Source organism: Lepisma saccharinum, chromosome 24, assembly GCF_977018435.1.
Source record: "Lepisma saccharinum chromosome 24, izLepSacc3.1, whole genome shotgun sequence".
NCBI classification, from domain to species: domain Eukaryota; kingdom Metazoa; phylum Arthropoda; class Insecta; order Zygentoma; family Lepismatidae; genus Lepisma; species Lepisma saccharinum.
In genome coordinates, this window is record NC_139252.1 from 41,487,963 (window position 1) to 41,505,806 (window position 17,844).

Here is a 17,844-nt window from a genome sequence, read left to right on the forward strand (position 1 = left end):
TATACATTTCAACATTCATAATTTCCAGTTATAACAGAAATTACTGATATTACAGTAATTATTAAATGATTACAATCATTTTCATGAGCTTGTCATAAAATAGAACCCCATCAACACATATCACAAAATCTAGGCCTTTACATGATATATTCAATTTCTAAGGGTCAACATTTTCATTTCACTAATTTCACTAACTAAACTCCATTACTTCCTAGTTTTAAAACAACATTTTTGGTGAAGGATACATTTATACCTGGTGATTATCAACACCAGCATACTTTAGGCCTCTGTCAACATTCAACATAACAAATGGGCCCATTTAACATATATATATACGTATAGATACATACAACCATAAAGGAAACAATTGTTATTGTTCAGTCACACATCCATATTCTTAATAATAATATAAATTGAGGTAATTTTCACAGACTGTCTACAAAGTACTAGAAACAATACTTGCACCATAATGGCGCTTCTTTCTTTAGATTTCTATGGCTCCATTTAATATAGTATAAAAGTAAAGGTAGAAAAGAGAGAATGGTGATTGGCAGGTTGAAAAGTCCACTTTATGCACAAATAGGCTAATCAGGACTGAACCTACAGTTTAAAGTGCAATCCGAACCACTATGGGCCTCCACTGAGTATCGTACCTGGGACTCCTTGATTACAAGGTGACAACATTAACACTACACCACTGTGGAGGGCCAATTAGTAGGTTGGGCTGTCTGCTGCATTGTGCTTCTTAGCATGGCATGGTTTCTATTCCTTAGGCAGGTGATAGAGGGTTGTACAGGACATCCGCATTTGTTGTTGCCTTCAGGGATTTTTTAAGTATGGGGTGCCAGGTCAGGTGTACTTTTACACAGACCACCAGAAAGCAACGCTACACTCAAGACAATGAACAAGCACACTGAACCTGGAACCCCACACTATAAAAAATCCCAGAGAGGAAGAATAAATGCAGACTTCCTGTACAACCCTTCTATCCCCTGCCCAAGGAACGCAAACAAGAAAGTCTCCTGACTCTAGAACTATAGTGCTTTGTAGACAATCAGTGTAGGCTTTCTATGCTTGATACAAACACAGAATTTCAATATTTTGATAAAATATGTCACCACAAAGAAAACTGGCCATGTAAGTTTTACACAAATATAAAAACGAAACAAGATCCTCACAAAAACTTCAGAACCAAAAACACATTATCAATCCCATTATGAGTATTATAAGAAAGAGAAATGCATCCCTTTTTATCTCTGAGCAAGTTGCTCTTGTACTACTTTTCATGGAAGCTATTCCCAGTTCAAACAATGGAATGACAATGTGCAAAATATCTGGCATCATCAGACCTACATCTCTTGTTATTTGGTGAGCGTACCCTGCTTTCTTAATAACATTTCTAATGAACTGATCCCACCCACTCCCCATGACATGAATAATAGCAATGCCTACGATAACAACCACCTTTCTAGTGGTTACCATATTTGTGCAATTTGCGAGATGAACCACTACGGCAGTGGAGATGAGTTCGCTTACTGTAAAAAATAACTGATGATTCCATTGGTAGTAGAAGTCATCGTTCCAGTAATTGACGTAGGCCCACCACGAATAGTAATGAGAGAAGACAACTGATATGAAAAGAAGGAACATAGAGATTCGCAATTGTTGTGCCATTATAAGTGTAATGATGTGGCGAACAGTTTCGTAGAAAGTAAGGAGTGCTACGACAGTCAGAATCCACATCTTAAGTGTGTTTCTCGTAGCATTGAAGTAGACATGTTTGTACGATGCCACTCCACTTTCGTAGCTACCTGAAAAAAGCAAGACAAGCATTATTATTATCACTTTAACACTAACAAGTAAATATCTGAAATAAAAATATAGGTACAGGAAACTTGCTTTTGAACTGTTCCTTGTCTATACACAGGGTGAGTCACCTAAAATTACCACCAGAAATATTTTGATAACAACAAAAAATATTGAAAAACTACTTTCACAGATATAAAGATATGAGAGGGGTCATGAAATTAGTGGACACAATGCGTTCAACTACATAAAGAAGTAAGAATTTCAACACAAACTTATGTTGATGTTTTTTTAAAATGAAAAACCCATATTAATTTTAGTGCAATTCAGGCGCGGCTCGTGCATAATTTTCCTGGGGGTTCACCAAAATTAAGCAAAGTGGACTTACCTAAATCTTTTGAGACACTACACGCTTTGGTTCTTAGAGATAGTACTGGGAAAATTATCAAATTTTGGCCAGTAGATTACTGACAAAGTTAATTTGCTCTATGTTCAAATAACAGTGACAGCACCAAGGAGTGTGTGTGTAGGGGGCGATCATTTTAATTTAAGATTTTCGTATGGTATTGTATTTAGGGGTATCTCAGAATTCAGAAAATATTCTCGCCTCAATTTTGCCTCTTCCACTCTTGCCAACTCTTTTCTGGTCCCACCACTGTCAAATAGACTATATTATTGGAACTGGATCCTGACCCTACAGTTAAACATACAAATCTCTGCCTGCTAAAATGAGCATCTATCAGTAATCGAACCCAAGACCCCTCGATTACAAGATAATTCTTACATAACTATTCGAAAGTATATCGCTAAATCAAAGCTATTCGATTCTATTCTATGCAATATGTTTCTTTCTTGCGATGAACAGAATTAAACAAGAATCAAAGCGCACAAGAAATATTAAAACAAAATATATTGTTCACCTACTTGCATTACTGTCCATGTTTGTAGAGAAAGTCCATTCTCCTCTCCTTTCTTCTTGCAAATTTATCAATAACAGCCTCGTTGAAGTCTTGGATGCTACCGATGAACTCCTTTTCTATCGAAAGCATGGCCAAAGCTGTTAACCTCTCTTCTGTCATCGTGCTCCGGAGAAAAGTCTTCACACGTTTAAGGGTGGAGAAACAGCGTTCAGCCTCTGCGGTTGTCATAGGAATGGTCACTAATATTCTTAATAACTTAATACACTGACTGAAAGTTGTATATAAATTGTTCCTCATCATGAACTGTAGTAGTGCTAAAGCTCCCGACACCTCCCGAAAGTCTTGACGCATGTAAAGGATTTCCAGTTCTGTTCGAATTTTGTTTTCTTCAATAAAGGGGTAAGCCTCTAGAGTTTTTTGAAGGAACACATGTGGAAATTTCTTTTCGTAACTGGCAAATTGATCTGAGAGAAAAAGATTTGCTGCAAGAAGATGGTTGGTAAACTGAAAGCGTTCCTTTGTGTGACTGATTATAACGTCGCAAACTTCTTTTGCAGCAACATTCTTTGATATGTTCGATTCCCGACACCTTCGCTTTGCTGATTGTGAAAATACCTGGGATGATTCTTCAATTCTCTCAATATGTACGTCTCTTACTTTCTGAATTGCCAATTCGAACCCCAGCATTGCATCTTTAAGCTGTATAGGATCTATATTTCGGTTCTGTAATTGCTCATATAATATATCGACATGGGGCATTATGAGGTAGAATACTGACAACCAAAACTGAAAAGTTTCATTTTCTAGTTTTAAGCGAAGACCTCTTGCCTGAGCTATGGTGGAAGTTTGACGAGTAGTTCTTTCAATTTTCTCAAGACACTCAATTAAAGATTCCTTGTTTTCCTGCACAACCTGGACTGTTCTAGATTTAAAGTTCCATCTTGTATTTGAAACACGGGGTACTTTTTTCCCAACAATTTCGTTTAAAACTGCAGTTCTTTGTGAGGAATGTGAGAAAAAAGTGGGAATTTCGCTCAGATCAGCAAAAAACACTCGTACATCTGTATTTTGGCTGGTAGCTTGTGCCAAAATTAAATTTAAAACATGAGCATAACAATGTATGTAATGCGCGTATCGAAAATCTTCCCTGAGTAAAGTCTGAACACCTGAGTGGCGACCACTCATGACATTCGCACCATCATAACTTTGCGAAATAACTTTATTCGGGTCCCCAACGATTTGCATTAAAGCTTCTCTGAGGCATGTCGATAGAGCTTTAGCATCATGGTCGGGGGGAGTGAAAAAGCCCCAAAACCGTTCGACTGGGTTTCCATTGGGCAAAACATACCTCAAAACAAGAACCAATTGAAAAATTGATGAAATGTCTGTTGTTTCATCAGCAATTACCGATACGAAGTCTGCACTCGCTATTTCATCTTTTATCTTTTCGTGGCAAATTTCAAGCATGCACGATAGCAAATCATTTTGAATGTCCTTTGACGTGCCCTTAAAAACAGTTGCTTTTGATAAGTGGTCCCTGAGGGCAACGTCAAGTTCAGAACTGAAATCAACGAGGCCACGAAAAACTCCAGGATTTTGTGACTCACTTGTTTCATCATGCCCCCTGAGCGCTAATTCAAACACCCCACAAAATTTTACACAGTCAACTATTTTTGACAGAATGTACCTGTTTTTACGAACCTGATCATTATGTCTCTGAATATTAAGTCTGTACGCGTTGTCGAGTTGCTGTCGTATGTCTTGCTTCCCCAGAAGATTGAGCTCTAACTCAGAATTCATGTGAGTCTTGGAAATTTCGTGTTTCTTGATTTTTTGGGACAAGTGACCGAGGTCAACAACTCCTGTTTTCGTCCATGATACTTCGCCATCCACACTAAATAATAAACAAGGGAAACAGAATAACCTGTTAGTTTCACTGCACCCACAAATCCATTCATTTCTTGAATATACATCCATGTTAAATTTCCTTATGATTTCCTTGTCCTTACTTTTCGATCGTTGGGTAAGGTCCAAGGGGGGCGTCGGCCGACCAACACGCTTTACCTCCAGTTTCCTTTCAAGGGACAGTGACGAAAATTTTGTTTCCGTTAGGCTTTTCACCGTAACATTAGCCATTTCAATAAACTTATTTCTAACTTCTCACACAGCAACAACTACACTCCTTCCAATACACAATCCACCCACTCCACTCAACGTATCACCACGCCAAATATATTTCAATCACCAGCCACGCACTTCAAAACAAACTAACAAGTATGGAGACAATGACACGTAACAAAGTCAATCGCGCGCGTCCCCTCGAACACCCTCTCGCGCTAGAGTATAACTGATCGCACGAAACTCAAACAACTTTTTGGTCGTCTTCTGACGTAAGTGCGAAATGCCTTCATTGTTGTTTTAGGCTTGAATAAATAGTAAATACTACATTTTTGGTCAAGCACGGTAAAGCCCCGAAAATTGCAGTGTATATATTCTAAGACAACTAAACCTAAAAAGCCTAACATGTCAACGGAAGCATTTAGTCTGACGTAAGAAGACCAAAAGGTTGTTTAAGTCTTGTCCGATAAGCGACCCCTCGCCCTCGCGCTATTTTTGACTTTTCGTCTCCTTCCACCTGAAGTGTTTCCATCTTAAAGAAGAAAACTCTGAATGTGTAGGCAAGTTGTTTTCTATCATATTTATCTTATTTGTCCCATCATCTTTACTTCTAGCTTTCGTTTGGGGTCACCTCTACATTTATATTACACCCTCTTCATTAATCTAATAAGTCTTGTAAAATATAAATAATACAAAGAGAATGCCAAATGAGTTCAAATTGAAACACATAGTGCAACACTGGAAGCGAGAAGAGCGTGGTTCACTCCAGCTCGCTGGTGATCTTACGAACTGCGCATGTCCGTTTTGACGCGACGACCTTCCTGGAGTATCAGACTGCATGTATTTTCGCCATATGTACGCGTCGAGCTTCTGCTAGCCGTCCAATGCTTTTAGCATGGTAGGGGTTGCCTTGCGGAGGTTCAGCGGAGACTTTGCACGAAACGGAACTAGAGGGGAGCTGAGTGGCTCTGGCCCGCGGTTTCTCCTTCTCACTAAGGGAATTTGGCACTCTACGCTTATGAACATCTCAGTTATTGTTTATTTTGTATATTACTGGGGGTTCACTGCACATTTGCGCTATACAGATAACCGCGCCTGGTGCAATTGAAAGTAGGGAAAAATTCATTAAGAATAGGGTTTGTTACAATGTAATACGTCCAGTAGTTCTGAAGTAATTGAAACGTTAAGTTCATGCTTGAAATAAAAGTCTCGAAATGTACCGACTCTTAAGTTCAAATCACAAACCCTGAGACCTTCTGTAAACAAAACCACCTGCATGCAGAAAGCATTGCAAACTCATAGAAGTAAAATAATCCACACGAAAATCCAGCGTTGTTACAGGATTCATTACGTAAGGTAAAACAATGGCCAATTTGTAGTATGGGATACGCTGCCGCAAATGACGTCTCACTTTAAACCCAATGCTCTTTCTTTTTTTACTTATTGCTTCACCTTTATGGTTAACTCTTTGCACCAGTAATCATTTCCCATAAATTTGGCTTTCTTTCTTGCATGTGAATTGAATATATTTTACTTGCATTTTTTTAGACAAAATGATATAACATGGTTATGTATATTTCTAAGGATGATATAGATAGGAGTGTATTTGAAATTTGTTTGTAGATTTTATGTAAATTGTATCTTATGCAAATAAAATATATAATGGGCATAAACAGCCATATGCATTGCTGTAAGTCCAATAAATATATTGATGATGATGATCAAAACAAGACAAAGAAAGTTTGTAAATTTATTGCAGTTGGAAACTTTGACAAGCATCCTAATAACTATTTTTGTTCCACCAAATATAGTGCACTTCGTAACATGACATGGTGACATGGCAAGGCAAGATAAGTGTGAACATTTTCTAGTAATATGCATTGTAACTTTCAATGAGCTTAGATATTTGTGTACATAATGATATTTTATATCATTGGTTATTTTCTAAAAATAATCATGTGAACAGCAAGGAAGTAGTGCAATTTAGTAATATTGCCTGACTTATCCTTAGAAAAATAACATGCTGAGTTCTATGCGCGCGGAATGGTCTCAGTGTTCTCCGAGCTTGTTTTCAAAACACCAGAAAAGGGGTGAGAAACAGATTCTACTCAATATTTATGTAACGTTCTGTCAGTGGTATCCTGAGAAACCAGTAAATGAAGAGGTTAAGTTGGTATCCCAGTGCAATGGTGTGTCAGTGTCAGCAGTTTTAAGGGTTATGAAAGAGAGAATGACCGGGAGAGTAACAATGTATGAGCCTCCATATTCGTCTGATGTTTTGAGAGCGGGTTCTCACATTCAGAGGCTCTTATATAAAATGAATATGCGGCGAACTATGAGTGTAACAGCAGATGATTGCGGTCATGAATCAGCTGACGCGGAGTGATACATCGAATCGGTGAGACCGTTTGTTTACAGAAGGTCTCAGGGTTGGTGATTTACACTATACATCGATATATCGCACAGCCCTACTTCTGAGATGTTTGTTTCAAGCGTCAACTTCACTCTACAATTACTTGAGAACTACTGGATGCATTACAATGTAACAAACCCTATTCTTAATGAATTTTTCCTTACTATCAATTGCACTAAAAATTATATGGGTTTTTCATTTAAAAAAACTTAAGTTTGTGTTGGAAATCGTACTTCCTTATGTAGTTGAAGGTATTGTGTCCACTAATTCCATGAGCCCCTCTCATACCTTTATATCTGCGAAAGTAGTTTTTCAATATTTTTGTTCACGAAATATTTCCGGTGGTAATTTTAGGTGACACCCTGTATACTAGGGCTGAGCCGATACCAATGCCGATGTATTAGTATCGCTTGGATTTTATTTACTGATACCTGCCTTTACTTTTCCAACATTTTGATCTTTCGTGGGGTCTGCAAAAAAACCACATGACTCTCTCGCAGGCACTGGAAGTTATGTATAATTCCAAGTTTCGATTTATTTTGAACCAAGATTGTGTCAAAATCTGTATTTTGTGATTAAAAAACACATATTTTAATATTCTGATGGAATTCTTGAATATTTTGTAGCAAAACTCTTGTAAATTGACACATATTATTGTAGTGGAATATTCACCCACTAATATTAATCCATATTTTGAACAATTTTCAAACATTGGCTAAATAGATGAAGGAAGAAACATGAATGCTGAACCCAGTAATCAAACCTTTGCAGCATAACTAGTCCACCACAAAGGGTGAAAAACTAAGTAATATGTGCAGTACATTGAATTACCTTTGAATACTGTGTCCCAACAGGAGCAGGTGCAGTGTCGTTTGTCTACATGCCTTGCAAACTGATGCCAAAATAAATAAAGCACTCCGATATGCAATGGAGGTAGAACGACTGACATCAACCCTCCACAGAGCTTTGGCAAGTAGGCTTTCCAATTGTGATATTGAAGTCCTTGCAGTAAGCCTCTGATATGTCTTGTGATATGTCCTGCAATAACATTAAAAAGTAGGATAATATAAAGCTTATATTGATAAAGATCTCATTAATAATTCATGACCCAATGTTAAGTTTTAAACATATCCAGGAAAGGGTTGGTGGCTAAATCACTATATTTCAGACATCAAAGGGGGTCGTCATTCATTCTTACAATTTATTGCTGCTTATGGAGATATCTTGAAGAAATCTGCAATGAGTTGAATAGTGTAGGGCAGTGTTTTACAAGTGCCTGGCTGCAGCTTAGTGTTGGGCCCTGGCATCAATCATACCTGGCCATGAGAGATTTTTCTGAAAACTGAGGGGTCTAGTGAGAGTGGGAGCTATGCCACAAATCTTGATTTTTTTTTTTTTTGCCATTTTCAGTCTTCTCCTACCATCTGTCATATATCATGTGAACTACAACCATGTTGCATAGCTTCCGCTTGTTCTGCAGCAGATTTTCTGAGTTCTTGAATACGTCCTCATCAGCATTTTGAGTGAGAGAAGGAGCTATGCCACTTACTGATGGTGTCTGCAATAGGAGTGGCAGAGGTTGTGTTGCAGTAACCGGTGCTAGATTTAATATCAGCCCTGAAGTCAAAAGATCTCATGGCAATAATGCCTTATATTCCTCCAGTTTGTCATGGTGTTTACCAAAAACTAAAATCCACAGAAACAATGGACAGTGAAGATCCTCCAGAAGACAAATGAAGTTGTCTTTATGTAGATCATATGTAACCCTGTGAACATGATTTACACTCAGGCAAAAGTATTTAAGCCTTGTTCAAAGTATTTGATGTGCTACATTGATTTTTCCACATGGGTATACTACAACAATATACCATACATGTTCATAATAAATGGTATTTATATTGAAATTCATATTTTTCCTTTTGAATAATTTACCTAACAATATGTTCAGAAAAAAAAAATACCCTTTGTTATACAAATTATGACTCAACGCGATGCTTTAGAAAACTCAATTTATTTCCTTTTCTTGTCAAAGTGGCATAGCTCCCTATCTCACTAGACCCCTCAATTGTCATTTTAGTTTACACAGTAATTTTCAATACATTTAATGATGTTGGCTTGAGGAAACTACAAGATTTCATTAGATGATTGACAACTTATTTGTTAAAAAGTCTATACATAATCAAAATCTATAATTATACCATTATTGTTTAATATATAATTTCAAGGGTACATATTGATTAATGTAAAAAGTTTTAAATTTTAGAAAGGTATTTATGAGTAAAATTGTTGGGACTGGGACACTGACTTTTAGAAAATGAATTTACTTGCAAATGTTTGGAACCACGGGTATAGGGTGTTACAATTAAATATATACATTTGTTACTACTTACCTCCATATGAAAAGTGGCACCTTCTGAGCAACATTTTGTGTCTTTGGCAGTCCTCTACAAGGCACATGAATTGTGCAAGTATGTATCCATCTTTTTTTTAGTGAGTAGCATACATTAAGCCTTCAGTTTTTTTTGAAAGTCTACATGGTCGACCAGATATTGTGCATATTATCATTACCCTTGGTACATACTGAAAAATAAAGGTAAATACATGAAAAGATTCTGGATAAGCTAAATACAAAAAATTAAAACATAGAATTGGTACACCTGACCCTCCATACCCCTGCTAGAAAGTGAAAAATTTTGCATGCTTTGTGAAGATTATGTTGTTCATGAAGTTTTTCAATGTTTATGGATGTGGAGATGTGTTATAGTGAAGTAATGTGTGGTTTTATGTGATACTATTTATTATGCCATTACATAGTTGCCAACTCCACACGATATGAGCTGCGTGTGGGAAATTATGTATTGCAGTGATTCTCGAACTGTGGTATGCATACTCCCAGGAGTACATGGAACTGCTGGAAGGGGATATGCAATCAGCTCAGAGAGTGACTTTCATCCATGGTGTACCTAAAAAAGAGTATTGAAATAGACTAAATTTGAAGCCAAATCTCTGCATGAAAGTTTCAAGTGAACAGCCAGACATCAAGAAACTGTGTCAGGCTATGCAGGTGCATCCTTCTCACCAGAAACACTGAGGATTTACAATAAAAACTCCAAAATTGTGCTTGACGTTTGTTTAACCCTTAGTTTGCCGCCGTAACACATATGTTACAAAAAAAGTATGTCCCTTGTAGCCGCTGTAACACATATGTTACAAACAGCTTTAGATACAATTATCGAGGGTTTGCCACACTTATATATGTATATTGAGGTTGAAACACTGACAGTTCGTTCGGGAACATGTTTTGCAATCATGTTTCGAAAATTCCAAATCCCCCCACCCCCTCCTTTCTCGGAATATGTCACGTGTTTGGGCTCACCCAAACACGTGTTCGCTCTTCAGTTGACAGACACAATAAATGCTTGGTATTTACGATGCTGTTTTCCTCCAAGCTTCCAACGCTGTGATTTAGTACTGATAAGGCACACATTCTTCTTTGTGTTTAGACCTGGTGATCGAGCTGAAGTAGTGGCGGGGATTAGGGGGTAGGGGAAGGAGAGAGGGGTTGGATGAGGTTTGGCATTGTCAGCTTTCTGTCGCCTCTATGTTAGAAATGCAATGAAGCTTGACGATAGCCAGAGGCCAAAAGCATGAGTCTAAAGCGTGCGTCTATCCAGAAGTATAGACAAAAGAAAGGATTGCAAAGGCTCCGTCCCTCCTCTGTTAGGACTAACAAACGCCTCACCATAAACACTTCGTATCATATAACAGCTCATCGATTTCCCTAACGCACAAACGTTTCCTTCCGGACATATTTCCACAAAGAGCCGAGTCAAAAGGGAGAAATAGATTCACAGTAGCTACACAAGATGCAAGTGCGAACGAAAAAAGCAAAAGTTCAGGTTTTCTCCCCAAAGCAGCTGGAGAAGAGGGGGCAAACTCCACATTTTTATGATTTTTTCATTGAAATTCGGGGGATGCAGCCCCCGCCTGTAACCCCCCTCCCCCCATGGTTGGGGCATCCAAATTTTACATGGTTGCATGCACTGATGTTCTGCCTGCAAAACAAAAGTTATCCGAAGTAGATTGGTCCCATTGTGTCAATTATAACAATTTTATGAATAATATGCAAATTGGCTAAAATTCGCTAGAGTTTTACGTTTTGCCTTATTATTCAAATTGTATTGCACCCACGAACATGAATCAAGTTTCATTCTGTTGTGGAAGGTCCATTCTTTTAAAAAAAAGCAAAAGTTCGGGTTTTCTCCCCAAAATAGCTGGAGAAGAGGGGGCAAACTCCATATTTTTATGATTTTTTCATTGAAATTGGGGGGATGCAGCCCCCGCCCGTAACCCCCCCCCCCACGGTTGGGGCATCCAAATTTTACATGGTTGCATGCACCGATGTATTGCCTGAAAAACAAAAGTTATCCGAAGTAGATTGGTCCCATAGTGCCAGAGTTGTTACGATTTTTCTCCATTATGTATACGAATTCAAATTTCCCGCTCAAAGCCTCGGCGACACTGGGCTTACTTTCGTCAGACCGTGCGGCGTACTAAGGGTTAAAAACTTATTTTTTAAATAACTCTCGAAAAAAATATGGGACAATTAAAGTTTCAATATACTCTACTGTATGTGATCAAAAGTATCCGGACACATCGCGAAACGTGTGTTTATCATAGAGGGCGACACAGTACTGCCATCTACCACGTGGAACACATAGTCAGCGAACTCAGTAGTCTGCAGACAGTGTGAGACAGCAGTATGGGATGGTCTGAGGAACTCGCAGACTTTCAACGTGGTCAGTTGGTTGGATGCCACTTGTGTAGGAAGTCTGTGTGTGAGATTTCCACCCTCCTAAACACTGTTTCCGATGTTATAGTGAAGGGATGTGTACAAACCAAAAGCGTGCAGGCCAACGTCCCATGTTGACCTCCAGTAACCATCGAGTGTTGAAGAGGGTCGTACAGCATTATCGTCAATCATCCATCGCCACCATCACACAGGAATTCTGAACTGCATCAGGATCTATTCTAAGCACCATTACTGTTTGGCACAAGGTGCGGCAACTTAGTTTCCAAAGCCGAGCAGCTGCCCATAAGTCAAACATCACACAGACAAATGCCAAACGCTGCCTAGTGTGGTACAAGGAGCGTCGAAACTGGACCATGGAACAGTGGAAAACTGTTGTGTGGAGTGATGAATCACAGTACACAATGTGGCGATCCGATGGTAGGGTGTGGGTGTGGCGAATGCCTGGTGAACGACATCTACCAGCCTGTATAGTGCCGACAGTGAAATTCGGAGGTGGCGGGCTTACAGTGTGGTCATGTTTCTCCTGGAGGGGGCTTGGCCCCCTTATTGCTTTACATGGCAATGTCACGGCACAAGCTTACGTTGACATTTTAACAGCTTTCATGCTGCCTACCGTCGAAGACCAGTTCGGGGATGACCATTGTGTCTTTCAACACGACCAAGCACCCATCCATACTGCAGGGCTTGTGGGGGATTGGTTTGACGACAACAACGTCCCACTATTGGACTGGCCTGCGCAGAGTCCTGATTTGAATTCCATAGAACATCTCTGGGATGTTTTGGAATGCCGACTTCGTGCAAGACCACACCAATCCACATCAATACCTCTTCTCATTTTGGCGCTCTGCGAGGAATGGGCTGCCATTCCTCAGGAAACCTTCCAGCAATTGATTGAAAGTATGCCTGTGAGAGTGAATGCTGTCATCAAGGCTAAGAGTGGGCCAACACTGTATTGACTGCCAGTGTTCCCGATGGAGGGTTGCACAAACTTTTACTTTATTTTCAGGTGGGTGCCCGGATACTTCCGATCACATAGAGTATTTTTAGCATGCATGTGTTTCACATTTTTATTTTTGTAACTAAACAATTATAAATGTAGGAATACTCAGTAAAATAATAAATGTAGGATTATAATGTTTATTTGTTTACAATCTTTCCACATATAGCCCGAATGCCATTTTGCTTTACTGGAGATACATGCCTTCAACGTACCAAAAATGCCCCACCAACTAGGCATCCGAAAAAAAAAATCGCTAAAACCCACTATTCGGAGAATGGTGGGATGATAAAAGGGTACAATAAGAGAAAAGTTTGGAAACCACTGATGTATTGTATATTAATATTTGCAGTGTAGTTTAGAAACTGTTGGTTTTGTGCATCGTGGGTTACAGAAAAATAGAAAAGCAAGTTGCCTGTGGTTATGTTTCAGTCTATAGTTTATATTATAAAAGAACTGTGGTATCCCATTCAAAAAGGTGGAAGCTTCGATATGGCATCAATGACCTTGCTGTGTGCCAAATTTGGGTAGGTTCTGTTATTTTCATGCAGGTGAATTTTGTATGTGCAAGGGATTGCAGCAGTCATGGTCATTTTATGTTTTTGTTAGGTTAGGTTCATTGCTGTTAGAATTTCCTTTTTAAAATTTAATTGTTGAAAAAAACTGTGAAATAAATTCCTCTGGGATAAAATTGTGACTCTGTAGTACATCAGTCTTGTGCAACTTGACACATTTCACCCCACAGCCACATAGCAAAAATTCATATTTTCAAGAGCTATATTTCTTACCTTGACTATTTTAGACATGGTAAGTTTTATTTGGTGCATGTTAGACTTAACAGTATAAATAATTTTATGTTATTGGATTAGGTGTTAGGTTTCACACTGATATAGTAATCTTTGACGCTTTTGTTAGGTTAGGAGTGTCTTATGTATTTTGTTGGTACCAGTTTCATATATCGGAGACACATTAAAATCTGATATTTTGTGTTTCACATGGTTCGTACTTACCAATTGTGTATTGCGGAACGTAGTTCAAGGTGCCATTATGCTTTTTACATGAAAAAAAAATCACATAGAGAGTAATTTCTTTGACTCCTTCTTTCGCTTCCATAACACAGAATATGGTGGGCAAACCTTGACTACCATAGTAGGCATGCAGTGTTTCCAACATCCTTCACCGAAAAATACCTACTATTGTGTTAGTCACTTGTGCAAATTGTACATTATGCACGGGTAGCTGACGGATAGCCCCACAAACCATTATGCACGGTAGCTGACCGATAGTCCCACGAACCATTTCCGATAAGGTTAGGTTAGGTTTGGTTACGTTAGGCAAGCATAGTAAAAAAAAAAGGGGGGTAACGATTAGATAAGCCGGAGACAGATTTCTTCAAATTTACAGGACGAGAAAGTACTTACGGAATTGCATTCTTGTGGACTTTCTGAAGCCGGGGAAATGGTTTTTTCGAATCGTGCAACTTATTTGGCCTGTAAGTATAGTACTTTTCGTCATTCATGCATCTCCGTTGCACGATAGCTCGTGCCACCATTGCCGTCGACTACGTGAATCAAATGTTTTGTGCGTTCGGTTATGTAACCCCGTTTTATTTTTCTAAATTTTCCTAACCTAACTGAACCTAACCTAACCTTCCGTGAATGGTTTGTGGAACAATTTTCGATTCAAAACGTTTTGTGAATAGCTTGTGCGGCATTTATAGCTGACAATACTGCATATCAGCTGACGACAGACAACGTGAGTCAAGATTTAGCCGCCGAATTAGCAACGACAAATAAAGAATTATATTGTTAAAAATAACGTGTTTTTCATGGGAAAAAAAAGTGATCCCCAGGTTGAAAAATGTTCTGCTATGCATATGAGGTAAGTAGAAATGATTTTTATTTGAAAAAAAAAATGAGTTGAATGTGTCCCCGACTTATCTAACTGGTACCAAAAGGGGGGGTTGAAACACTGACAGAGGCTTACGTCATCAAACGTACACAGCATCCGGTTGTCGTAAGGCAAGCAAATGAAAGCAATGGCAATTGTCAGTCGGTGAGATTTTTCACTTGAAAAATACATGATTTACCGGTCAAATATATTCCACAATGAAAGAAAATACATCGACGAACATTGTAAACCTTGGAGAAACTCATTTCCATAAGTAGTTTCGGTAACATTATCGTATGAGGGAAACAGATTCTTTCAAATTTACAGGAGAAAGTACTTACGGAAATCATTTTCTATAGCGTTGTGGAAGTTCCTGAATGTAAATTTGATCCATTTTAATGTGAATGAGTGTTGTTTTCTGCGAAAATCTCTGTCCGACATGCTGTTTCTGCTCCCGCCATTTGCTTTCTGCACGAGAGTGCAATGTTCCGTGTGTTAAGATGATGCAACCCCGTAGCCAGTGTTCAGCCTCGCCGTGTTTTCACTAGAGCGACGTGTAGTTTTTTTAATTTTTTTTTTTAACTATGCTTGCCTAACCTAACCTTACGGAAAATGGTTTTTGGGGCAAATGTGAATGGCTTTGGGGCTAACGTGAATGGTTTTTGGGGCTAGCGTCAATGGTTTGTGAGGCTAACATCAATGGTTTGTGAGGCTAACGTCAATGGTTTGCGACGTATTAGCATAATTTCAAATCCGGGCACGAAAATCGGTATTTTTCGGTGAACGAGGTTGCAACACTGCATAAATCGACAAAACACTCTTAGAACGCCCCCTAAACCAGTACGCTATCACGGCCATAATGTGTTACAGAATCGAAACAGCAAGTAACAGTAAGTACTCGTAAATAGAAGAAATAGACATTATCTTAGTTAGAAATGCATTATTTCACCTTAAGAAATGTTCCGCATTCGAAAATAACACGTTAGCAATGTAAAGTAGTCTGAAATAGGAGCGAATTTACAATAGATTCGTGATTAGGAGGCCAAAATTAGTTAGTATACCGAAAATTAACGAAATTGGAGACTTTCTCTATATTGTAAATTCTTACCACCACGCCGTTATTTTACAAGAAAATTATTTATGATGTTCAATTCTAGTACGATCCCTATTTTTTCGATGAATTTAGGGGTGAAATGAGTGCTAATGGAACCTAACCTAACAGGCCTAACCTAACCTCGTGTGAATGGTTCGTGGGGCTACCCGTGGATGGTTTTTGGGGCTAACGTCAATGGTTTGTGGAGCTACCCGTGGATGGTTTTTGGTGCTAACGAACAATTTTTCATCAAAATGTACAATTTCCAGATGTGACCCCTGGTTTTTTACAACAGATTCGTGATTAGGAGGCCAAAATTAGTTAGTATACCGAAAATTAACGAAATTGGAGACTTTCTCTATATTGTAAATTCTTACCATATTAAGTGCCCCCTGTAGTTACTCTGTGTTAGCACTATTAGGTGAATGTACATAATGTCTTCTTGTGTTGTGTTTGAGCGAATGACAGTATCAACAGGAGGGAAATAATTATAAAAGGTGCCACTAACAATGGGAGAGAATGGGAACAGTTTCATACATCGGAGACATATTTCTTCGGTAACAGTTTCATTCATCGGAGACACATTTCGGTAAGAATTTACAATATAGAGAAAGTCTCCAATTTCGTTAATTTTCGGTATACTAACTAATTTTGGCCGAGGTTAGGTTAGGCCTGTTAGGTTAGGTTCCATTAGCACTCATTTCACCCCTAAATTCATCGAAAAAATAGGGATCGTACTAGAATTGAACATCATAAATAATTTTCTTGTAAAATAACGGCGTGGTTGGACACAACGACAGGAGATTACATTTTTGTTCGTAAAACTACGCATATACACCTATATATATAAAAAATTCAATCGGCTTTTTTTCAAATTTTCAGACGTGACCCCCGGTTTTTTTCAACAGATTCGTGAATAGGAGGTCAAAATTAGTTATTATACCGAAAATTAACGAAATTGGAGACTTTCTCTATATTGTAAATTCTTACCGAAATGTGTCTCCGATGAATGAAACTGTTACCGAAGAAATATGTCTCCGATGTATGAAACTGTTCCCCTTTTCTCCCATTGTTAGTGGCACCTTTTATAATTATTTCCCTCCTGTTGATACTGTCATTCGCTCAAACACAACACAAGAAGACATTATGTACATTCACTTAATAGTGCTAACACAGAGTAACTACAGGGGGGCACTTAATATTAACAAAATGTTTGCTTCCTGAGTGTTTGTCTGGTCGTCCAACAAATACGTTTTTCCAAACATTTTTGTACGTACGCTGGAATGTAACTCAATAATATGAAACAAAATATTACAGATTTTGAAATCACCAAAACCTTGTTATATTTTCATAAGAGCGTTTTGTAATGATTGCACAGCGAATTTTTTAATTCGCTTGAACAAAAAATTGATGTTAGAGAAATTAGGAAATCACCTTCACAAGACGATACATTTACCGATGGAAAATAACATATTTCTCCCGACTTATTTCGGCAACCGACTCCACTATCCATACACATAGTGCAAGTAAATCCACTTGCCTCTATCGCGGTCTCTCCACAAATTAAAGAGATGACTCTGAGCAGTATCTTACAAAATAAACATAACTGGAACTCCTGATAGTCTTTGAAATTCACAAACTGAATACAGTTGTGTTCCGCGTTTATGGAATGAAAATTTTAATTTGATACTACTACTATTACTATTACTGAGTACGCCTGAGTAGGAATAGCTTTTACTGCATATGTTCAAGAAAGTGGCGATGACGACTTTCTACCAGCCAGCATCTCGCTCT

At 38.4% G+C, this 17,844-nt stretch overlaps 2 protein-coding genes across 2 annotated transcripts in view; one reads left to right on the forward strand and one right to left on the reverse strand.

Moving 5' to 3' along the window:
- The window catches only part of LOC145978391 (28S rRNA (uridine-N(3))-methyltransferase), a 47,035-nt gene that overhangs the window by 19,141 nt on the left and 10,050 nt on the right, over positions 1-17,844 (forward strand). The window lies entirely within an intron of this gene.
- Positions 997-17,576, reverse strand: LOC145978355 (uncharacterized). Its single transcript, XM_083110952.1, has 4 exons — positions 17,485-17,576; positions 9,648-9,837; positions 8,089-8,295; positions 997-1,811 (listed from the first exon to the last, which is right to left on the reverse strand). Exons 2-4 carry the CDS (start codon positions 9,712-9,714, stop codon positions 1,186-1,188), a joined length of 900 nt encoding a protein of 299 aa, XP_082967078.1. The 5' UTR covers positions 9,715-9,837; positions 17,485-17,576; the 3' UTR covers positions 997-1,185.